General features: G+C 43.0%; 2 protein-coding genes across 10 annotated transcripts in view; one reads left to right on the top strand and one right to left on the bottom strand.

Annotated features, from left to right (window-relative positions):
- Positions 1–4486, bottom strand: part of XPNPEP3 (X-prolyl aminopeptidase 3) — a 48069-nt gene extending 43583 nt beyond the window's left edge. For 4 of the 9 annotated variants that reach the window (XR_004966391.1, XR_004966390.1, XM_036301745.1 and 1 more), the window contains exons 1-2: positions 4309–4484; positions 3628–3678 (exon numbers count right to left, since the gene is read on the bottom strand). Coding sequence is in view for 5 of the 9 variants with exons in the window: in XM_036301745.1 (XP_036157638.1) it covers positions 3628–3678; positions 4309–4372 (115 nt within the window). In the remaining 4 variants the exon portion in view is untranslated. Of the gene's footprint in view, positions 1–3627; positions 3679–4308 lie in introns of all 9 variants that reach the window. The other 5 variants (XM_036301751.1, XM_036301750.1, XM_036301749.1 and 2 more) reach the window with 4 other exon arrangements.
- Positions 4487–4660: 174 nt separating this feature from the next.
- ST13 (ST13 Hsp70 interacting protein) overlaps positions 4661–20541 on the top strand; it is a 32898-nt gene continuing 17017 nt past the window's right edge. Inside the window, exons 1-4 of the mRNA XM_036301752.1 lie at positions 4661–5104; positions 10743–10797; positions 12803–12878; positions 13876–13946. Of these exons, the coding sequence (XP_036157645.1) occupies positions 4995–5104; positions 10743–10797; positions 12803–12878; positions 13876–13946 (312 nt within the window). The 5' untranslated portion in view covers positions 4661–4994. The remainder of the gene's footprint in view (positions 5105–10742; positions 10798–12802; positions 12879–13875; positions 13947–20541) is intronic.

Here is a 20541-nt window from a genome sequence, read left to right as displayed (position 1 = left end):
AAACCTATCAATGTGCCTGGGAATGTATTTCAAAAAAGGCTTCTCCAGGCTTATTAACAATTGCAAAGCTTTGCAACACCCATTCTGTATGAGTTCTGTGCCTCTGCATGTTCATTCTGCCAGGATAGCTCCATTACTCTAGTCTGCTTGGCGAAAGCCTTCTTTCAGGTCTTTTTATTTTTTTAAAGACAAACACTAATCAGCTGCCTTCTGCACGACCCCTACTGGGGATTGAGCCCACAATCCGGGCATGTGTCCTGACTGAGAATTGAACCAGTGACCTCTTGGTTCATGGGTCGAAGCTCAACCTGTGAGCCACAACAGCCAGGCTGGTGACTATTTTTTAAAAAAAATATATTTTATTGATTTACAGAGAGGAAGGGAGAAGGATAGAGAGTTAGAAACATCTATGAGAGAGGAACATCGATCAGCTGCCTCCTGCACACCCCCTTCTGGGGATGTGCCCACAACATGTCCTTGACCGAATTGAACCTGGGACCCTTCAGTCCACAGGCCGATGCTCCATCCACTGAGCCAAACAGGTTAGGGTGTCTTAAATCAATTATCTCCTAATTTTTAAAGGCATGCCCACATTTCTGCTTAGCCCCTCCTTGCTTCCAGAGAATATGCATCACTTTTTCCTTCTCCCCACTACTGGGTATCTATGATTAAATTTCATGTTGTATCACAATTACTTGCTTTTATTTGTCTGTCTCTTGTGATGGTAAAAACTTTTTGGGCTCAATGCTCATATGTGGTGCTCAATTAATGTTTGTTGAGTGAATTAACTGCAAATAGGCTTTAAAAATTATTCTATTTAATAGGGGCCCGGTACACGAAATTCGTGCACTGGGTGTGTGTGTGGGGGGGGGGGGGAGTGTCCCTCAGCCCAGCCTGCCCCCTCTCACATACTGGGAGCCCTCAGGCATTGACCCCCATCACCCTCCAATCGCAGGATCGGCCCCTTGCCCAGGCCTGACGCCTCCGCCAGAGGTGTCAGGCTTGGACAAGGGACCCCCATCTCCCCCCGATCACTGGCTCTGACCCCCGCCCAGGCCTGAGGCCTCTGGCCCAGGAATCATGCTTGGGCAGGGGACCCCCATCTCCCTCTGATCGCTTGCTCCACGCCCCGCCCAAGCCTGACGCCTCTGACCCAGGCTTCAGGCCTGGGCAAGGGGACCATCATATCCCTCCAATCCCCGGCTCCGCCCCCCACCCAGGCCTGATGCCTCTGGCCCAGGCATCAGGCCTGGGCAGGGGACCCCCAGCCCCCCGCCCAGGCCTGATGCCTCCGGCAGAGGTGTCAGGCCTGGGCAGGGGATCCCCAGCTCCCCACGGTTGCAGGCTCCGCCCCTGCCCAGGCCTAACACCTCTGGCCGAGGCATTAGGCCTGGGCAGGGGACCCCCAGCTCCCCGCGATATCCCGCTCTACCCCTGCCCAGGCCTAACGCCTCTGGCTGAGGCATTAGGCCTGGGCAGGGGACTCCCAGCTCCCCGCGATCTCCCGCTCTGCCCCTGCCCAGGCCTAACGCCTCTGGCCGAGGCATTAGGCCTGGGCAGGGGACCCCCAGCTCCCCACGGTTGCAGGCTCCGCCCCTGCCCAGGCCTAATGCCTCTGGCCGAGGCGTCCAGCCCGGGCAGCGGGGACCCGCAGCAGCAGCGGCCCCGTGATCGTGGGCTCTGCTTTAGGCCCAGGCAAGGGACCCCTAGCTCCCGGGACTGCCAGCTTCGACCGTGCCCAGCTCCCATCGCTGGCTCCACCCCTACTTCCTGCTATCACTGGCCAGGGAGGCAAAGGCGCCTGATTCTGGCTGGGGGGCAGGGCAAAGGCGGCCCCAGGGCTGCCTCTGCCCTGCCCCCCACCTCTTAGCTCCCCCCTGGGTTTCGATCACTGTCAGTGGCAGGGGCTTCTTCCTGCTTTCCCTTTCGCCTCCCTGCATTGTGCCTACATATGCAAATTAGCCGCCATCTTTGTTGGCAGTTAACTGCCATCTCAGTTGGCAGTTAATTTGCATATAGCCCTGATTAGCCAATGAAAAGGGTAGCGCCGTACGCCAATTACCATTTTTCTCTTTTATTAGTGTAGATTCTTTAATATTTTCTTATTAAAAATTATTGATTGATTTTAGAGAGAAAGGAAGGGAGAGAGAGAGAAACATCCATTTGTTGTTCCACTTATTTATGCCTGCATTTGTTGATTCCTGTATGTGTTCTGACTGGAGATCAAACCCACCACCTTGGCGTATTGGGACGATCCTCTGGGCAACCCAGCCAAAGCTATTGTTTAATATTTTCAATATTTTCCTTCCTCATCTCAGTCTTATATTTATCTTAGATGTAGTATTTTAAAATACAGCTTATTTATGCATCATTAAGTGCTTTATTTTGCTTTTTCTCAAATGACTGGATTGTGTTAATATTTGCATATACCAACCAATTAAATCACACTCTTAACCGTATGACTTTCACAGATGAGAAAGTTTCCTATGATGGTACTCAAAACTTTGTACCCAGAGCCTTTCTAAAAAAGGGCAACCAAGAGCACCACAGACACTAAAAGTTCTATTTATGAGCACCTCAAGTCAGAGGAGTTTTCAAATTCTAAAACTTAGTAAAATCTCAGGAATAACATAAGATTTACAGCCCATTAGTGCCCTTTTTGAGCTCCCATGTCCCCTGAGTCAAGGCTCTATCACCACTCTTTGCTATACTGTCACTTACCTATTGTTTATCACTCTGCCTAGGCTTGAGCAACTCCAGGGAAGTGGAGATTCATCCACAATGACTACTAACTCAAAGGTTATTGAATTAGTAGTCATTGTGGCTCAATAAAAAGTTCCAAAAGGACTCTACTAAGCCAGAGTAAGACCCAGTGATTTAACAGAAAAAGGACCAGCTGGCAACGTTCCTGACTTGCTACTTGTGAGCTTGTGTCAGTTTCAGTTGCCCTGTTAGTAACGTAAGAATCTCTGCCCTAACTTAATGGACTTGTGAAGAACCAAGTAGATCACTCATTTATTCAAAAAGCCTATGTATATAGTATAAAAATGATAATATAAGAGGTGGCTAAATTTACGTATTTTATTGAGGCAAAATGAAGTATAGTATCTTTTGGAAAGATCTTGGTGTTTATAATAAAGCATCTAGTCCTAACCTTGATTAATTGGGTTTTACACAAAGTCTTAACAAATACAAAAAAAAGTCACAAGCAAAGGATGGTTCCAGCTCTAAATCATAGGTTGTGGCCTCTGTGATTTAAGACTAATTGTGATTTGGGGTGGTGAACACACAATACAATATACAGATGACATATTATAGTACTGTAGTCCTGAAACCTATATAATTTTATTAACCAATGTGACTCCCAAAATTCAATTAAAAAAAAAAAAAAGACTAACTGCACATCTATTCACCCTCTCCCACGGAAGGAAAAGCTTTCTGCAGAACTGGAGCGAGGTCTGTGCACTGGACAATGATTACCTTTTACTTTATTTTTTAGAGTAAGTAGAGCAAGTCTTGATTTAATTACCATTCCATTTGCAATAAATTCAAGTATACTACCAGAATCAGAAACATACGCCAAGACATAGCTTTGATGTCAAATACCATATGTTGGGGTTCACTCACTGTTCACACATCGGCCCAAAAAACCGAAATCTGATCCAATGGCAGATGCACCTGCAACGTAGATGATTCAGCTTTCACTGACCAAGTTCTATGTTCATGAGATCAACTGCTCTAGATACACCCTAGAAACCTGACCCCCTTATTCCTGACTTCTTCACCTTGTCTTTACAAACAGGGAGTTCAGACACAAAAAGAATACTTCCAAACGTTACCTCTTGTGAGAGGATTTGTGTTACTAACCATGTTTGTTGCACATTCTGGACCCGGTTTTTAAATCAAACTCCCTAACAACACGAAAACAGAATTTTAGGTTAACTAACAGAAACAAGAGCTGCTGACAAGGAGTCACTCTGACACCTAAGCAAACGAGAGAACTGACACAAATTCTGGGTCCACGTCACTTTGAAGACAGCCCCGCTAGGGGATGGCCACACTTGGTTCCCTGCAGTCAGTTCAGCTTTCAGAACACCTTAACGGGAGGGAGAACACAGGGCCCGCCCGTTCCCGGGAGCGGCCGGTAGAGAGATCCGAGGAGCGCACGGAGGGTTTCGGAGTGGGGGCCCCAGCAGAAGGGTCCGCCGAACCAGCGATCGCCCTGAGACCAACTTGGATCCCTCTGGGGCGCCTCAGGCTTCGCAGGGAGCAAACCGTGGAGGACACCCAGTGGGAGGTGAGTCTAACCTGAGAGGCTGCGGGCGCTCGCTACAGCGGGAACCAGCTTAGCTGCTGAGAGTAGCCCAGGCATGCCGGCCGCGCACACGCGTCAGGAAGGAGAGGAGGAGGACGGCGGGGAAAGCGGCGGCCCGCAGGGCTGCGTCGCCAGGAAACCGAGCCAAGCGACCCGCCCCTTCCGGCCGGTGCTGCTCGCCGGGCTTTTCTCCCGAGGCGGCGCAGACGCTGACGTCACGCCGGAGCTGCGGCTGACCACCGCTCTGCCCAGATGGCCTTGGTGGCGTCATGACGTCACGCCCCACTAAACGCTCACAGTCACAGAACGTCGGGTTCTAAGTGACTCCCGGCAGGGGCTGCTCGCTCCCGCCTCCTGGGAAGCACCATGTAGCCAGTTGTTCCACCCAGAGAATTGGTTCGGAGTTGAGAATGGAAGAAAGCGTGCGTTAAAGGGGCAGGCAACGGCGCGAACAGCCACACTTCTAGAAGCTTCTAACTAGTGCGCTGGAGTAGAGGTGAAGGGGAGTCGGAATGAACCGGCGAAGGACCCGGGGTCACGAGACCGTTGGTGGGCGGAGCCGGCGGCCTGGGAAGTTCTAGTCTGTTCTGCCTCGCGGCTGCCGCCCCCTTCCACACGGTGTGGCTGAGGGAGCGCCTGTCCCTGCAACCCCGCCGCCGCCTGCCCCCGCTTCCCCGCCATGGACCCCCGCAAAGTGAGCGAGCTCCGGGCCTTCGTGAAGATGTGTAAGCAGGACCCGAGCGTCCTGCACAGCGAGGAAATGCGCTTCCTGAGGGAGTGGGTGGAGAGGTGAGACCCCGGCCCGAGGGCCGTTGAGGGTGGGCACCGGGACGCGCGGAGGGGCAGCTGGGCCGGAGCTGGCGCGGGGCGGAGGCGTGGGCAGGTCCGCGACGGACACCCGCGGAGTCGCCGCCTCTTTCTGGGGCTCGCTCCCTTGGCCGGGAAAGGGAGGCCACTTGCAGGGGCTCGTGGAGAAACGGGGCCCTGAGTGCAGAGGCCGAGCGGGGCCCTGCGCGCTCAAGTCGCCAGGGGTGTGTCTTGGGCGCAGTGTAAATGCCGGGACTTGGGCACTGGTCACGAGGGGAAGGTTGAGCGTTGCACGGAGTTGTTTTTCTTGAAGTCTCTGGTGTCCTGCTGAGGTTGCAGTGTCGCACAGCAGCTCCTTTACGGACTGTGCCTTGAGACGGTGTTGTGATATTGGTTACTTATGCCTTAAGTTGCAAAAATGATAGCTGTGTTCAATTGCCTTTAAAACTACAGCGATTCTAACTGCGTAGGATTATTTTGGGAATCGCTTCTATCTCGGCAGTGCCATCACTCCAAACACTAAAAAAAAAAAAAAAAGAAGAAGAAGAAAAGAAAAAGAGTTTTCAGGGACCGGTGTGTTTCCATGATCTGTGCTTATTATCTTTAGAGTGCTTCGCTATGTGCACGGAATTAATTGCATAGGCATCGTGCCAGATGCTAGGAAACAGCACACTCTAGGGATAAAGATGAATAAGTACAGGAAGGAAATGTGCCCTGAAATGGTTTTTAAAAATCACTACCACTGGTGGGGAATTTAAAAGAGATAACCGCCCTGGCCGGCTTGGCTCAGTGGATAGAGCATCAGCCTGTGGACTGAAGGGTCCCAGGTTCGATTGTGGCCAAGGGCACACGCCGGGGTTGCGGGCTCGATCCCCAGTGGGTGTTGTGCAGGAGGCAGCTGATCAATGGTTCTCTCTCATCATTGATGTTTCTATCTCTCCGTCTCTCTTCCTCTCTGAAATCAATAAAGAAATATATATTTTTTAAAAAGAGATAACCTCCAAACTGTGCCTCATGGTGGTAAATAGCGACAGTGCAAGGCAATATGACTTCTAAGAGGTGATACCCTAAACATGGGTCTGTTTACGTTAGTAATATTTTTATAGGGGGAGATGAACCCATGATTAACAAGTATTGGAAAGACTGTTTCCTCCAACAAGCTTGTTCTCAATGTTGTCTATGAGGGTATAATGTCCTGTAAGAAGTTTTTAAGCCCTTATTTCCCCTCACCAGTTTTCTAGCTATTATTAAGATTTTACTTAGTTATGTATGTATTTAACTGATTTGAGAGCGAGGCAGGAAGAGAGAAGCATCGAACCCGCAACCTGAGTATGTGCCCTGACCAGAATTGGAACCACAATGTGTGAACAGCCTCTGACCAAGTGAGCCACACCGGCCAGGGCGCTACTATAAGTTTTTTGCTCATGATTATATATATATACACACACACACACATATATATATACATATATATACACACACATATATATACACACACACACATAAATGAAATTCTGAGAACACTTAAAATTAGTTACTATAGTAACTAACTCCTGTTAATAATAACCTGATCCAGAAGCGTCACTTACTCTTGCCCTCTTATAACTACTCATTCGAGGAAAGTGCCTATAATTAATAAGTTGTTCCTAAAATTCCAGGTAGAGACATACCATAGGAAGAAAAAGCTGGCACTAAGAGTGAATGTTCTACTGAGTGGATACAATGTTTTGTTCCATTTCTAGAGAAAAAAAGGGGATACTGAAGAAAATGTTAAAACTTGTAAGAACAACTAGAGGCCTGTGCATAATCGTTGTGCATGGGTAGGGTCCCTAGGCCTGGCCTGCCATCGGGGCTGATCTGTGGGGTGACCGTTGGGCCCCCCACTGGCACCTGCCTTGGCTGGCCTGGTGCCACCCACTTGCTGGCCCCGCCTCCCGCCACTGCTGCCAGTCGCTTCCCTCAGCCGGATGATTGGAGGGGCCCCCTGCTCTCACCCTCCTTGGCTGGCCTGGGGCCTGCTGGCTGGGGGCAGCTCCTGAGTTGAGTGTCTGCCCCCTGCTGGTCAGTGCTCATCATAGTGACCGGTCGTACTGCCATTTGGTCAATTTGCATATTAGGCTTTTATTATATATAGGATGTTGTAACTTATGCTGGAGTGATTATGGCTATGAAAATTCCAGTTTAAGTTCTGGAAAATATTATCAGGCATTATTTTTAAAAGTTAACCATGTGTTTTATTTTAATGTTTCACATAGGTAATTCCAGTTTTTATATTTTCTTTGTGTCATCCTAAATTGTGGGATGACACAAGTATGGGATGAAGCATTTTGGCATGTGTTAGGAACCTTATTCTGAACTTAGATTGAAATATTAATATAGATGTTTGCTGTGTTTCAATCTAAATGAAAACTTTTGTATTCTCTGAGGTGAGGCCTTTGCTTGAAATGTATTAGTTCCTCTTTTATCTCCCTTCATAGAAGTCTTAAAGCATTCCAAGATTATAGGAGATCTGCCTGAATGTGGAGACTTGTAGTCTAGGAATATTCCCAGGCCTAATCCTACTATGAGGGTTCCTCAGTTTGAAACCATTTCAAAGTTCTTTCCATACTAGATTAGTCATAGATGCCCAGACTTAGACAGCAAAGGATATTTGCTTACTTGTCATGTCTACCATTGTTTATAGCTTAACATTTTAGTTGATGCTGAGAATTTGTTAATTTAACAAGCTTTTATTTTTTTAAAATATATTTTATTGATTTTTTACAGAGAGGAAGGGAGAGGGATAGAGAGTCAGAAACATCGATGAGAGAGAAACATCGATCAGCTGCCTCCTGCACACCCCCTACTGGGGATGTGCCTGCATCCAAGGTACATGCCCTTGACCGGAATCGAACCTGGGACCTTTCAGTCCGCAGGCCGACGCTCTATCCACTGAGCCAAACCGGTTACGGCTAACAAGCTTTTAAATTTGACAAGATATGAAGAAAAAGTATTTGGCACAATAGACAATGGGGGCTCAGGAAGACTATATTCTCTAACAAATATGTTTTGACATATTTTTGTTTTTCTAGAGGGAGAAGCAGTGTCTGACTTTTTTTTCTCCCATTTAACAGCTTCGTCTACTTTGTATCTTGTGTGTGCTTTTTAGTAAGTTCTATTGATTTGAGAGAGAGAAAGAGAAATATCGATGTATTGTTACACTTATTCATTCATTGATTGATTCTTGTATGTGCCCTGACTGGGAATCGAACCCCCAACTGACCAACTGACCTACCTAGCCAACTGAACTACCTGGCCAAGGCTTCAGTAAAAATTTTAAATGACATGAGCAGAAAGCCTTCTAGCCTCAATGAATTTATTTTATTTTATTTTACTTTTATTTTATTTTATATATAGTTATTGATTTCATAGAGGAAGGGAGAAGAGATAGTGGCTCTGTGGTTGAATGTTGACCTCTCAGTTCAGAGCCGGCTGGACTCAATTAATTTAGAATGTAGCACCCAGTGTTTGTTTTTTTTTAACATGTGCTTAAGTAACTATAGCACAAAGTAGATTGAATGTTATCGAATTAAAAGAATTATGGCTGCCAGGCCAGTTATTTTGTAGAATTTCCTTCAGTCCACAGGCCAGTGCTCTACCACTAAGCGAAACCAGCTAGGACCATCTTTTTAAAAAAAAATTTTTAATTGATTTTTTTAGAGAGAGGAAAGGAGAAGGAGGGGGAGAGAGAAAAATATTGATGTAAGAGGGAAACATCCATTGGCCAACTCCTGCTGGGGATCAAGCCTGCAAACCTGGGCATGTGCCCTCGCCGGCGATTGAACTGGTATGGTAGTCCTTTGGTGCATGGGCCGACGCCCAACTAACTGAGCCACACTAGTCAGGGCACTTAATACATCTGATAGATCTGAAGCTTTAACATAATTTATCCCCAGTAGTGGGTGTACAGGAGGCAGCCGCAGCCGAGTGATGTTTCTATCTCCCTCTCCCTTCTCTGTAAAAGTCAATTTAAAAAAAAAGAATAACCCTGCCCAGCCGGCGTGGCTCGGTGGTGGGGCATTGACCTATGAACCAGGAGATCAGGGTTTGATTCCTGTTCAGGGCACGTGCTTGAGTTGCAGGCTTGATCCTCAGTGTGGGGTGTGCAGGAGGCAGCCGATCAACAATTCTCTCTCATTGATGTTTCTCTCTCCCTCTCTCTTCCTCTCTGAAATCAATAAAAATGTTTAAAAAAAAAAAGAAGAAGAAACACTTACGGGTGTTTTAGAGTAGGTTCCTTTCTATTTTCCAAGTTAATATATCTCTTTGTTTTACGCAAAAGTTAATAGTTGTTTTTTTTAAAAGCAAATTTTAGTTAAGTCTTTGTGACCTCCAGCTTTTACTATTGTGGAGTGCCCTTAATCCACTGAATATTTTAATTATTGCACTGTTGCATATAGCTGATATGCTTCATAGTCTGCCCCAAATGGAGCATATAGCACTAATTTTTTGTAATCTTATTTTCATTTGTTTTAAAGTTATTTGTACAGTTAGTCCTCACCTAACATTGATAGTTTTTTTTTCCTAAATATATTTTTATTGATTTCAGAGAGAAAGGGAGAGAAACATCAATGATGAGAGAGAATCATTGATTGGCTGCCTACTGCATGCTCCACACTGGGAATGAGCCCACAACTGGGTCAGATGACCGGGAATTGAACAGTGACCTCCTGGTTCATAGGTTAATGCTCAGTCACTGAGCCACACTGGTTGGGCAATAGATTCTTCAACTTTAAGCAAGAGGACATGTAATGAAATCAATTTTACTATAGGCTAATTGATATAAACAAGAGTTAGGTTTCTACAGCATCTCACCAACTTTATAACAATGTTACATGAAGACCTGCTGTTTGTAATTCATGGTGTTGCCTTGGAACATTTTGGGAGAAAAGGGCTTGCCAATTCCAAGAGGAAGTACTGATGGGTAAAGTTTAGAGGAGATAAGGAGAAAATCTATAATCTGAGGGGCATGTGAATGTAAAGAATCTTTAATAGGTCCCAATCAAAGGAAACAAACGTTTTGAATTATACAATGACTTCATAATTATTTCCTAAATGGCCTTTTTAATTTAATTGAGCTCTTAACTGGACTTTAATATATCTAACAACTTGTTAAAATGATTTTGTCATTGTGTGTTTTTCTTTTTTCCTGGAATGGACACAGAGAAGCTGTGTGATTGTTCATTAGGCTTAATTTTCATTAGCCGGTATGCTAAAAAATTTTAAGCTGAAAAAACTCATAATGCTGAATCAGATTAATCTGAGTTTTTACTCTTTAAAGCAAGGGGTGGGGAACGTTGTATAGTCTGGCCCTGCCAAGGCATTAGAGGTGAGTTAATTAAATGTTTTACCAATAGCAGGTTAATTTTTAAGTTGATAATTTTGGGTGGCCCTTAAATGATGTAATAAATATCCAAATGGCCCTGGGCAGAAAAAATAGTTTCCTACCCCTCCTTTAAAGTTTCAAAAGAGTAATCATCTGAATGTCTAACTTTTATTTTTCCTAGCAGAAAAAATGTTGCTTGGCTTAGTGAATTTTACTTTTCTAAACAAATTTTTTTTTCTTCTCATCTTCCTCAAGCATGGGAGGTAAAGTACCACCTGCTACTCGTAAAACTAAATCAGAAGAAAATAAGGTAAGTTATGAGTTTTATTTGTATGTTCAGTAGTAAACTACTATAAGGTTTCTTAGGAACTTCTTTTTTTTAATCCTCACCCGAGATTATTTTTCCATTGATTTTTTTTTTTAGAGTAGAAGGGAGGGGGAGAGAGAGAGAGAAACATTGATGTGAGAGAGACACATCGATTGTTTGCCTCCTGCATGAGCCCAGACTGGGCCTGAGGATTGAGCCTGCAACCGAAGTACGTGCCCTTGAACAGAATCAAACCCAGGACCCTTCAGTCTGTGGGCCAACACTCTATTCCACTGGGCCAAACTGGCTAGGGCTCTTAGGGATATTTTTTTAACTGCTGCTCTCAAATTACCACTGTTGATTTCCCCAAGATCACTTGGAAATAAGATATTTGTAAAATTTCTATTTAGACATCAAATCCCTGAAAACTGATTTAAAACTGAGAATTTGGGGTTGAATGTTCACTGTATTTTAGAATAAATATTCTTTGTATACATGACCTGTAAGTGGCACGCTCAGTGATTAAGTGCATTTTTAGTCTTCAGCATTGTATAGTTAGCATCTAGCACAGTGTTTTATGCATTGTGGATACTTTATTAATTTTGCCAAGTAAGTGAACAAATATTCAAAATCAGTAATTCCCAATTTATTCTGTGCTACCACATGAGAGATATTTTTGAGTATGATTCATGGTGTTACTGTTTTATTTAGAATCCTAAACTAGGTTTATCTATTTTTATATGAAAGTAGAAGTTATATCTTTGAACAAGTGAAATGAAAGAAGTAAAGCCAAAGCTCCAAAAGTAATTATTTTCTTATAGAAGTCATTTGTCAGAGTTTGATAGTTTCTGAGCCCTAGGTAGGATTATTTTGCCATGTGATAAACATGTATTAAAACAAAAGTATACTTAACCCTATACCTCTCCTCTGCTAAAGAAAATTTTTATAATGAAAACATTCTGACTTAGAAATTATGAGTGGTATGTTTCTCAGTATATGGTACAGCATCTGGCACCTTGTACATGGTAGAAACTCAACGAATGGATATTCAAACCACACTGGCTACTTACAGGATGGGAAGGAAATTTGGATGTACTCTTTAAATTCTTTGAATTTTCATCATTTGTGTATTACAGTTCCATGGTTCCTTATTGGGAATTCCAAAGCTAAAAAACCCTTGAAAATATAAAATTTTTTAGTTGATTTGTTTGACCATAAAACCTTTGAATAAACATGGGGCTACTTAACATTTTATTTTATTATTATTTTTAAAATAAGTTTTTGTTGATTTTAGAGAGAGCAGAAAGGAGAGGGAGAAGAGGGAAACATCAACCAGCCCCCTCCTGCATGCCCCCTACCACCCCAGCCCACGGTACTACACTCAACCAACTGAGCCCCACCTGCCTGGGCACACTCCAAGATAGGTTTTCCTATTGATTTTTAGAGAGAGGGAGAGACAAAAACATAGATATGAGAGAGAAATGGTTGCCTCCCATACGCACCTCCACCTGGGATCAGACCCACAACGTAGGTGTGTGTGTCCTAACTGGGAATCGAACCCACAACCTTTTGATGTGCGGGACAATGCTCCAACTGACTGAGCCACCCGAAAAGGGCAAGGCTATTAATAGTTCTAATCCCACTTATTATGAGTGCTCAAACTTTATTTTGCAGAAGTAATGTGTTTGATTATGGAGAGTTGTGGGCTTCAGTGCCTTTTGAAGGTGTTATAATTGTATATGCATCTGTATTCGCTTTCTAAAATCCAAAATATTTTAAATCCTAAAACATTATCTGAAAGGTTTGGATGAGGGGCTGGACCTACATAAAACTTTAAAAGAAGTGAAAACAGAAAACCAAAACTCATTTACCAGAACAAAACAAGAAAGACAGTATGCATGAAATCTAATGCATGTGAATAGTTTATACATAAAACTGTATAAATTAGTATAGATATATTGGGTGTGTTATTACAAACTGACAGTATTGTGTGCCTTCCCTTTGCTAGGAGGAAAAAACAGATAGTCAGAAGGTGGAGGAAGACATAAAGACAGATGAACCATCAAGTGAGGAAAGTGACCTAGGTGAGATGGTAGTTTGTACTTGATAACCCTCGTGATAAGATCCTGTGTTGATTTTTCTAATAGCACTAAATCGGTGCTGTGTATTAGAAATATGATGTGAGCTACATATGAAACTTAAAATTTTCTAGCAACCACATTTTAAAAAGTAGGTGAAATTAACTGAAATAATATATTTAAACTTATAAATATTAACTTTTTAATATGTAGTCAATATGGAAAGATAATTTTTTTTAGTTGATTTTTTACAGAGAAGAAGGGAGAGGAATAGAGAGTTAGAAACATCGGTCAGCTGCCTCCTGCACACCCCCCACTGGGGATATGCCCGCAACCAAGGCACATGCCCTTGCCCAGAATTGAACCCGGGACCTTCAGTCCACAGGCTGACACTCTATCCACTGAGCAAAACTGGCTAGAGCAAAAAAAAAAATTTTTTTTTTTTAATATATTTTATTGATTTTTTACAGAGAGGAAGGGAGAGGGATGAGAGCTAGAAACATCGATGAGAGAGAAACATCGACCAGCTGCCTCCTGCACACCTCCCACTGGGGATATGCCCGCAACCAAGGCACATGCCCTTGACCAGAATTGAACCCGGGACACTTCAGTCCGCAGGCGGACGCTCTATCTGCTGAGCCAAACCGGTCTGGCAAAAAAAAAAAAAAAAATTTTTTTAAACAGTACAATACATTGGTGTATAGAGCAAAATACTTGAACTGAATCAGTTTGTTAAATCAGTGGTGTATCATGTGTAATACTAGAAACTATGCACTTGCCGATATTCTCACTACAATATACTGATAAATGCCTTAACGTAATTTAACAGCTGAAATTAAATGTAGTCTTACCAAAATGCTGAAGTTGTGTTTAATGGAGAAATACTTTCTAATGTATTAGTTTAAATAAAATTAATATAAAGTAAGATATTCAGTTAATTAGTTGTAGTAACTATAGTTCATTAGTTTTTAATAGTCTCATGTGTCATTTTTTTCTTTGGCAGAAATCGACAATGAGGGTGTGATTGAACCAGACACTGACGCCCCTCAAGAAATGGGAGATGAAAATGTAGAGGTAAGTTCGATGGCTTGTTTTAAGGAATGTGAAGGTCCCACCTATTGCAGTGATTTTATGACATAACTGGGGGGGGAGCCCGGTGCACGAAATTGGTGCACGGGGCGGGGGGTCCCTCAGCCTGACCTGCACCCTCTCCAATCTGGGAGCCCTCAGGGGATGTCCTACTAGTGGCTTAAGCCTGCTCCCTGTGATTCTCTGCGGACCTGCCTGCTTGATGCCACTGTAGGCCCTGGTGTCTGCTCTCTGTGGGGGCCTGCTTGCCCTTTGCTGCCAGGGTCAGGGTCAAACAGCGCCCTGCTGTCTGCTCTTTGTGAGGGCCCTGCGGGAGATTGCTTGCCCCTTGCTGCCACGGCCAGGGGCAAGCAGGGCCATGCTGTCTGCTCGCTCTCTGTGGGGGACGTTCCCATCCCACCCCCAGCCGCTTGTGCGTGTGCCAGCTCAGAGTGCCTGGGTTGCGGAGATGTTCCTGCCCTGCCCCCGGCCGCTGGATGCCTGGAGAGGGCGGGGGCGTTCCAAGACTCCAGGCCTACGCGTGGGCCTACAAGCTCAGAGCGGCCTGGCCCCCAATGACGCCTGTCCCTGGGACACAGGCTGCTTGGCGCTAGTGTGCACACAAGTGGCTGCCCCGCCCCCAGCAGTTTGGTGCCTGCACATGCAAATTAATCAGTTGGCTTTGGTAGATTAATTTGCATACTCACTCCTGATTGGCTTTGTGGGTGTCACGGAGGGAAGGTCAATTTGCATATTTCTCTTTTATTAGTGTAGGTTCTTCCAGGAGAAGCACATAAGAAATCTTTCTCTGACTTAAAGCACTTAGGAAAGCATTTTATTTTACTAAAAATATTTGTGAAAATTGCCATTATTTTTAATCATTTGCTAATAATTTCTGAAATCCTTGTTTTCCTTTTACCTGCCTTTTTCATTTGCATCTTATTTGACTGTGCTAGCTTTGGGGAATTGTCTATTAATGGGATATTTAATACCAAATTATTTTCCTAATTTTCATGCCCTTAAGGTGGTGAAAATTGATTCTTGGGAAGGGGGATTGAAAAATACTTAGATATTAAAATGATGACTGGTCTTCTAAAGGGACATAATACATTAAAATATATGTTTTATATCTGTGCTATTAAAATAGAGGGGGTAAAAATTAAGAAAACTTTTTCTAAAACGGCTCTTTGGGGGTTGAGAAACACTATAATGTAGTAATAGCAGCTTAAAAGGTTGGTCTGTATCCTCACCAACGCTTGATACTGTTAGATTTCATCTTTGCTGATCTTACTGTGTGAAATGCTGTGTCTTTGTTACCTTTTTGTTTAAGATTATTTTATTGATTTTTTAAAAAATATATTTTATTGATTTTTTTTTACAGAGATGAAGGGAGAGGGATAGAGAGTTAGAAACATCAATGAGAGAGAAACATCGATCAGCTGCCTCCTGCACACCTCCTACTGAGATGTGCCCACAACCAAGGTACATGCCCTTGATCGGAATCGAACGTGGGACCCTTCAGTCCACAGGCCTACGCTCTATCCACTGAGCCAAACCGGTTAGGGCTTTATTGATCTTTTTGAGAGAGAGGGGAAGGGAGAGGGAGAGGGAGAGAAACATTCATGTGAGAGTGAACATTGATAGGCTGCTTCCTGCACACCTCCTGGGCTCTAGCTCACAACCTGGGCATGTGCCTTGGCCCGGGATTGGACTGGCAGCCTTTCAGTGCAGGGGCTGACACCCAAACAATTGAACCACACCGGCCAAGGCTATGTCTTTGTGGCTTTTAATTTTCACTTTCTTAATTTCTCATGAAGTCAAGCATATTCTGATGTTTACTGGACATTCAAGGCATTTGTGAAAGGCCTATTCTGACTTTCCCAGTTTTCTTTTGAGTTGTTTTTTTTCTTACTAATTTGTAGTTCATTTTATATTCTGGATACTAAAAATTTGTTGTCTATATGTATTCCACATATTTCCTACTACTTTGTGGCTGTCTTCGCTTTCTTTATGTTTCTTAATGAATAAAATTTTTTAGTGCATTTAAATCTTTTATATATTATACTTTATTACTTCAAGGTTATAATATATTGTTTTTTCCTTCTGAAAGTTTTATACATTTGCCTTTCAGCCTTATCCACCTGTCAGCACTATTATTGAATTCCTTTCCTCAACAATGTTTTCATATGTGTGTTGGTCTGTTTTAGTGATCTTTTGTTCTATTTGTCTAAATTTTCCCATGTACTAGTAACGCATTGTCTAGTATAGCTTTATGCTAAATGTTATTTGGCAGGGCAAAGACCCCCAACACTTGAGTAATATTTTGGCTGTTCTTTGTTATTCCATATAAGTTTTAGAATGAGATTGTCAAGTTCCTTCCTAAAAAATAGGATTTCCCCCCCCATTAAAGTTGCATTAAATCTAAATCAGGAAGAAGATACATCTCACTATTGAGATTAACTATCCATTAATGTGGTATCTCGTGTGTTTTTTTTTCTATTTATCCTCACCCGAGAATATTTTTTCCATTGATTTTGAGAGAGAGTGGGAGGGAGGGGGGTGAGAGAGAGCGAAATATCCATGTGAGGGAGACACATCAATTGGTTGCCTCCTGCTCACACCCCTACAGGGCTGGGGAACCTGCAACTGAGGTACATGCCCTTGACTGGGAATCGAACCTGAGACCCTGAGTCTGCGGGCCAACGCTCCAACTAATGTGCAGGGCAGTATCTAATTTTTAGGTCATTTTTTGGCGTCTTTCAGTAACTTACATTTTCTCCATGAAGGTCTTGTGCATCTTAAAGAACAAATATAAGTGCTTTACGTCACTATTTATAAAATGAATTTTTAAAATGTGAGTTCCATTTATTGGTGGTGCTGTGTTATTTCAGGGTGTCTAGATTTATAATACTCTATCTTGCTTGGGATTAATTGGTCATCTTAAATTCTAGGGTTGTTAACTTTCTTTAGCTCTAGAACATTTTCAGAATATCTGTTTCAGATATTGCCTCTTCTCCGTTTTCTCCATTGTCCTTCTGGAGTCCTACTTAGAGATATATGCTAGGTTTTTTCACTAAGTTCCATCTCTTAATCATTCTACTGAATTATATATGCATTCTTTGTCTTTTTTCCCCATTGATATTTCAATTGAAATGCTTATGTTTTTTATTTTGATAATTTTACTTTGATTCTTTTTAAAGTCCACTGGGGCCCTGCCTGAGTGGCGCAGTTGGTGCACAGTGTCCTGTGCACAGACAGGTTGCCAGTTTGGTTCCTGGTCAGGGCACATACCTGTGGTGTGGGTTTGCTCCTCGTTCGAGGGCATATGGAGGCAGCGATTGATGTTTCTCTCTCTTCCTTCCTTTCTCCAAGCATATCCTCAGATAAGGTTAAAAATAATAATAAATAAGTCCACTTGTTTACTTATAAATCTCTTGCTCCTTATTCATTTCAGAACTTGCCTTAATTCTCTTAAACACTTTAAGTTAAGTACTTTATCATTCTTTTTGCTGATTTTTCTATAATTTTTCCTGACACTTGCTAATTGAGGTACCTTGTTTACTTTTGGATTTTGTGTGTGTTATTTAAACTATGAGTTTTTGAAAACGTCACTTGTGGGAAGTTTTTGAGGTATAGGTAGAAGGCATATTCCTTCAGAAAGGGAAATACTTGCTTCCATGTAGACTCTGAGATGCCGCTACCACAAGGACTACTTTAATTCTCAGCATGGTTTTTTTGTTGTTTGCATAAGTAATGTGAATTGTACTAGAAAGGCAGGCTTGTGGTAATGAATTTACAGAGGTGATGTTTTCTATTTGACTATCCCTTTCGTTGGTACAGGTGTATTTTTGGTTTATCATTATGCTTATAGCTATAGGCATTTGGGGTTCCAGATTTATACTGGAGGGTATATGATTAGACAACACCTAAATCTAACGTTTGTTTCATGTATCCTGCACTACCTTCAAAAACAGAATTGCATGGCTACCAGGTTTGACACCTGCCACACGGGTGAAAGCAGATGGAGCACTTGGCTATCTCACTGGATTTCAAGCCTTTATTTAATCTTGTTCCTTGAGGATTTCTACATTCTTAGGTCAAAGATTGCTTTTATTTCCTTTTATTAAATTTATATTTTTTGTATATACTTTTGTTGTTTTTTAATTTTGTTTGTTGTGGGGGTTTTTTTGTTGTTGTTTTGTTAGTCCTCACCTGAGACTATTTTTTCGTTCATTTTTTAGAGAGACTGGAACAGAGTGGGAGAGACAGAGAGAAAGAGAGACATCGATGTGAGAGAGAGACATGATTGGTTGCCTCCCGCACAGGACCAGGGATCGAACCATAGGCCGATGCTCTATCCACTGAGCAAACCGTCCCGGGCTGTTGTTTTCTAAAGATTGCTTTTAAAAAGTGGTTTTTAGATTTGTTCAGGGTATCATGGGTGCCATATTGCTGTAAACCAAGCATGTCAAACTGATGTCATCATCTTTTTAAAAATTTTTATTACTCTGGCTTTGTAGGCTGTCTTACTGCCTAGTAAAGTGTTTCTTTGTTTTGTTTTGTTTTTAAATTTTAAAGTTGTCTGAAACTTTAAGTAATTTTTGTTGGAATTGCTTTGAATTTATTGAGTAACTTGGGGATAGGTTGAAATATTCGAGGTAATCTTTCCATGAAAATGTTATATATATTTGGTGTCCTTTTATAGAATTTTACTTTTTCCCCCCATGAAAATTTTATGTGATCTTAGAGTGGTATCTTGTTATATTTTGTAATTGATTTTTGCTGATTTGGAGGAACTCTGGGTTTATTTTTTATGTTGCTCTTATTTCTGAGAACTTTATTGAGTAATCTTAGGAGATCTAGTAACTTGTCACTTCATTGGATTTTCTAGGTAAATATAAATAAAGACAACTGAGTACTTTACTTCCAGTTATTTTTTTTTTATATTTTATTGGAGGGTATCAATATTTTATTGATTTTTTTACAGAGAGGAAGGGAGAAGAATAGAGAGTTAAACATCGATTAGCTGCCTCCTGCACATCCCCTACTGGGGATGTGCCCGCAACCAACGTACATACTCTTGACTGGAATTGAACCTGGGACCCTTCAGTCCGCAGGTTGACGCTCTATTCACTGAGCTAAACCGGTCAGGGCTCCTTCCAGTTCTTAAACATATCAAGTTATTGTCATAATAAATTAATCAACACCTCTAGTAATGTTTTACACAGTGATGATGATAGAGTTTTTTTTGTTGTTTTTCTTTTTCCTTATGTTAAAGAAACTACTTCTGGCCCTAGTCAGTTTGGCTCAGTGAATAGAGCATAGGCCCATGGACTGAAGGGTCTCGGGTTCAATTCTGGTCAAGGGCACATACCTCAGTTGCAGGCTCGATCCCCGGCCCTGGTCAGGGGTGTTAGAGAGGCAACCAATCAATGTGTCTCTCTCATATCGGTGTTTCTCTGTCTTTCCCCCTCCCTTCCACTCTCTCTAAAAGTCAATGGAAAAATATCCTCGGGTGAGGATTAACCAAAAAAAAGAAAACTACTTCTTGACTTTGCATTTTAGGTAGGATATTTGCTACAAGTTTTTCTACTTATCATTTACTGTCAGCATCTTATATAGTGTTTGTTCTTTCTAGTATAGATACTCAATAGATGGTTGTGGGAACAAATTATGAGATATTTCTTTTTCTGAAAATTCAAACCTAAAAGGAACTAGCTTTACTTCTTGTAGGGAGATTGAGTTTTAATATTTGTGAATAACTAAAAAGGACTTGGTAAGACAAGGGCAGAACAATCTCTTAGGTTGGGATGGAGGGGAGCAAAGGTAATATTTAAGGCCGAACGTAGGGAGGGAAATTTGTTGTTTCATGTAAAAGATTACAACTCTTTATGTATACTGTGTTATTCAGTTACTAGGGTCCCAGTGCACGAATTTGTGCACCTTGATAGGAACTGTGGGCCATGAGGCTGTGGAGGACACAGGGGCGGGTCTCAGCCCATCCTCCGTGCCCCCGCTCAGCCCCTTCCGCCGTGGGCCCTGGTCCCCTGTCTGCTGACAGCCCTACTCCCACTGCTGCCACAGGTCCCACGTGCTGACAGTGTGGAGCAATTGGGTCTGGCGCCAGCAGCAGGTGTGGGCAGGGCCGGCACCGTCAGCAGGTTTGAGTGGCAGCTGCTGCCCCAATCACGCCTCAGGAGCAGGTGGAGGTGGAGAAGCTCACAGGGGTGATCAGGGCCAGCAGCCGCCACTCACCCCCACTGATGGCACTGAACAATTGGAACCGGCGCCGGGCGCCGGCAGCGGGTGTGAGCGCCAGGCAGAACTGCAGGACGCAGGAGCAAAGAATTTTCAGTAACCACCAGAGGCTTGCCCTGATGACAGTGACCGGCACCCCACCTTGGTCTGGCGCCTCCTGGTGGTCAGCACACATTATAGTGACCAGTTGTTCGATTGTTCTGGCATTTGTTCTATTTGCATATTAGGGTTTTATATATAGATCATATTTCTCTTGGCTTTCTGGAGATTAGAGAAAAATGAATAAAAATGGGGTTTGTGACTCCCTCATTCCTAAAAACTCCAAATTGTTTTCTTCTTCTGT

This window comes from Myotis myotis, unplaced genomic scaffold (genome assembly GCF_014108235.1).
Source record: "Myotis myotis isolate mMyoMyo1 unplaced genomic scaffold, mMyoMyo1.p scaffold_m19_p_3, whole genome shotgun sequence".
Taxonomy (NCBI): domain Eukaryota; kingdom Metazoa; phylum Chordata; class Mammalia; order Chiroptera; family Vespertilionidae; genus Myotis; species Myotis myotis.
Note: the sequence above shows the minus strand (reverse complement) of the source record. Positions and strands in the feature narration are given on the sequence as shown.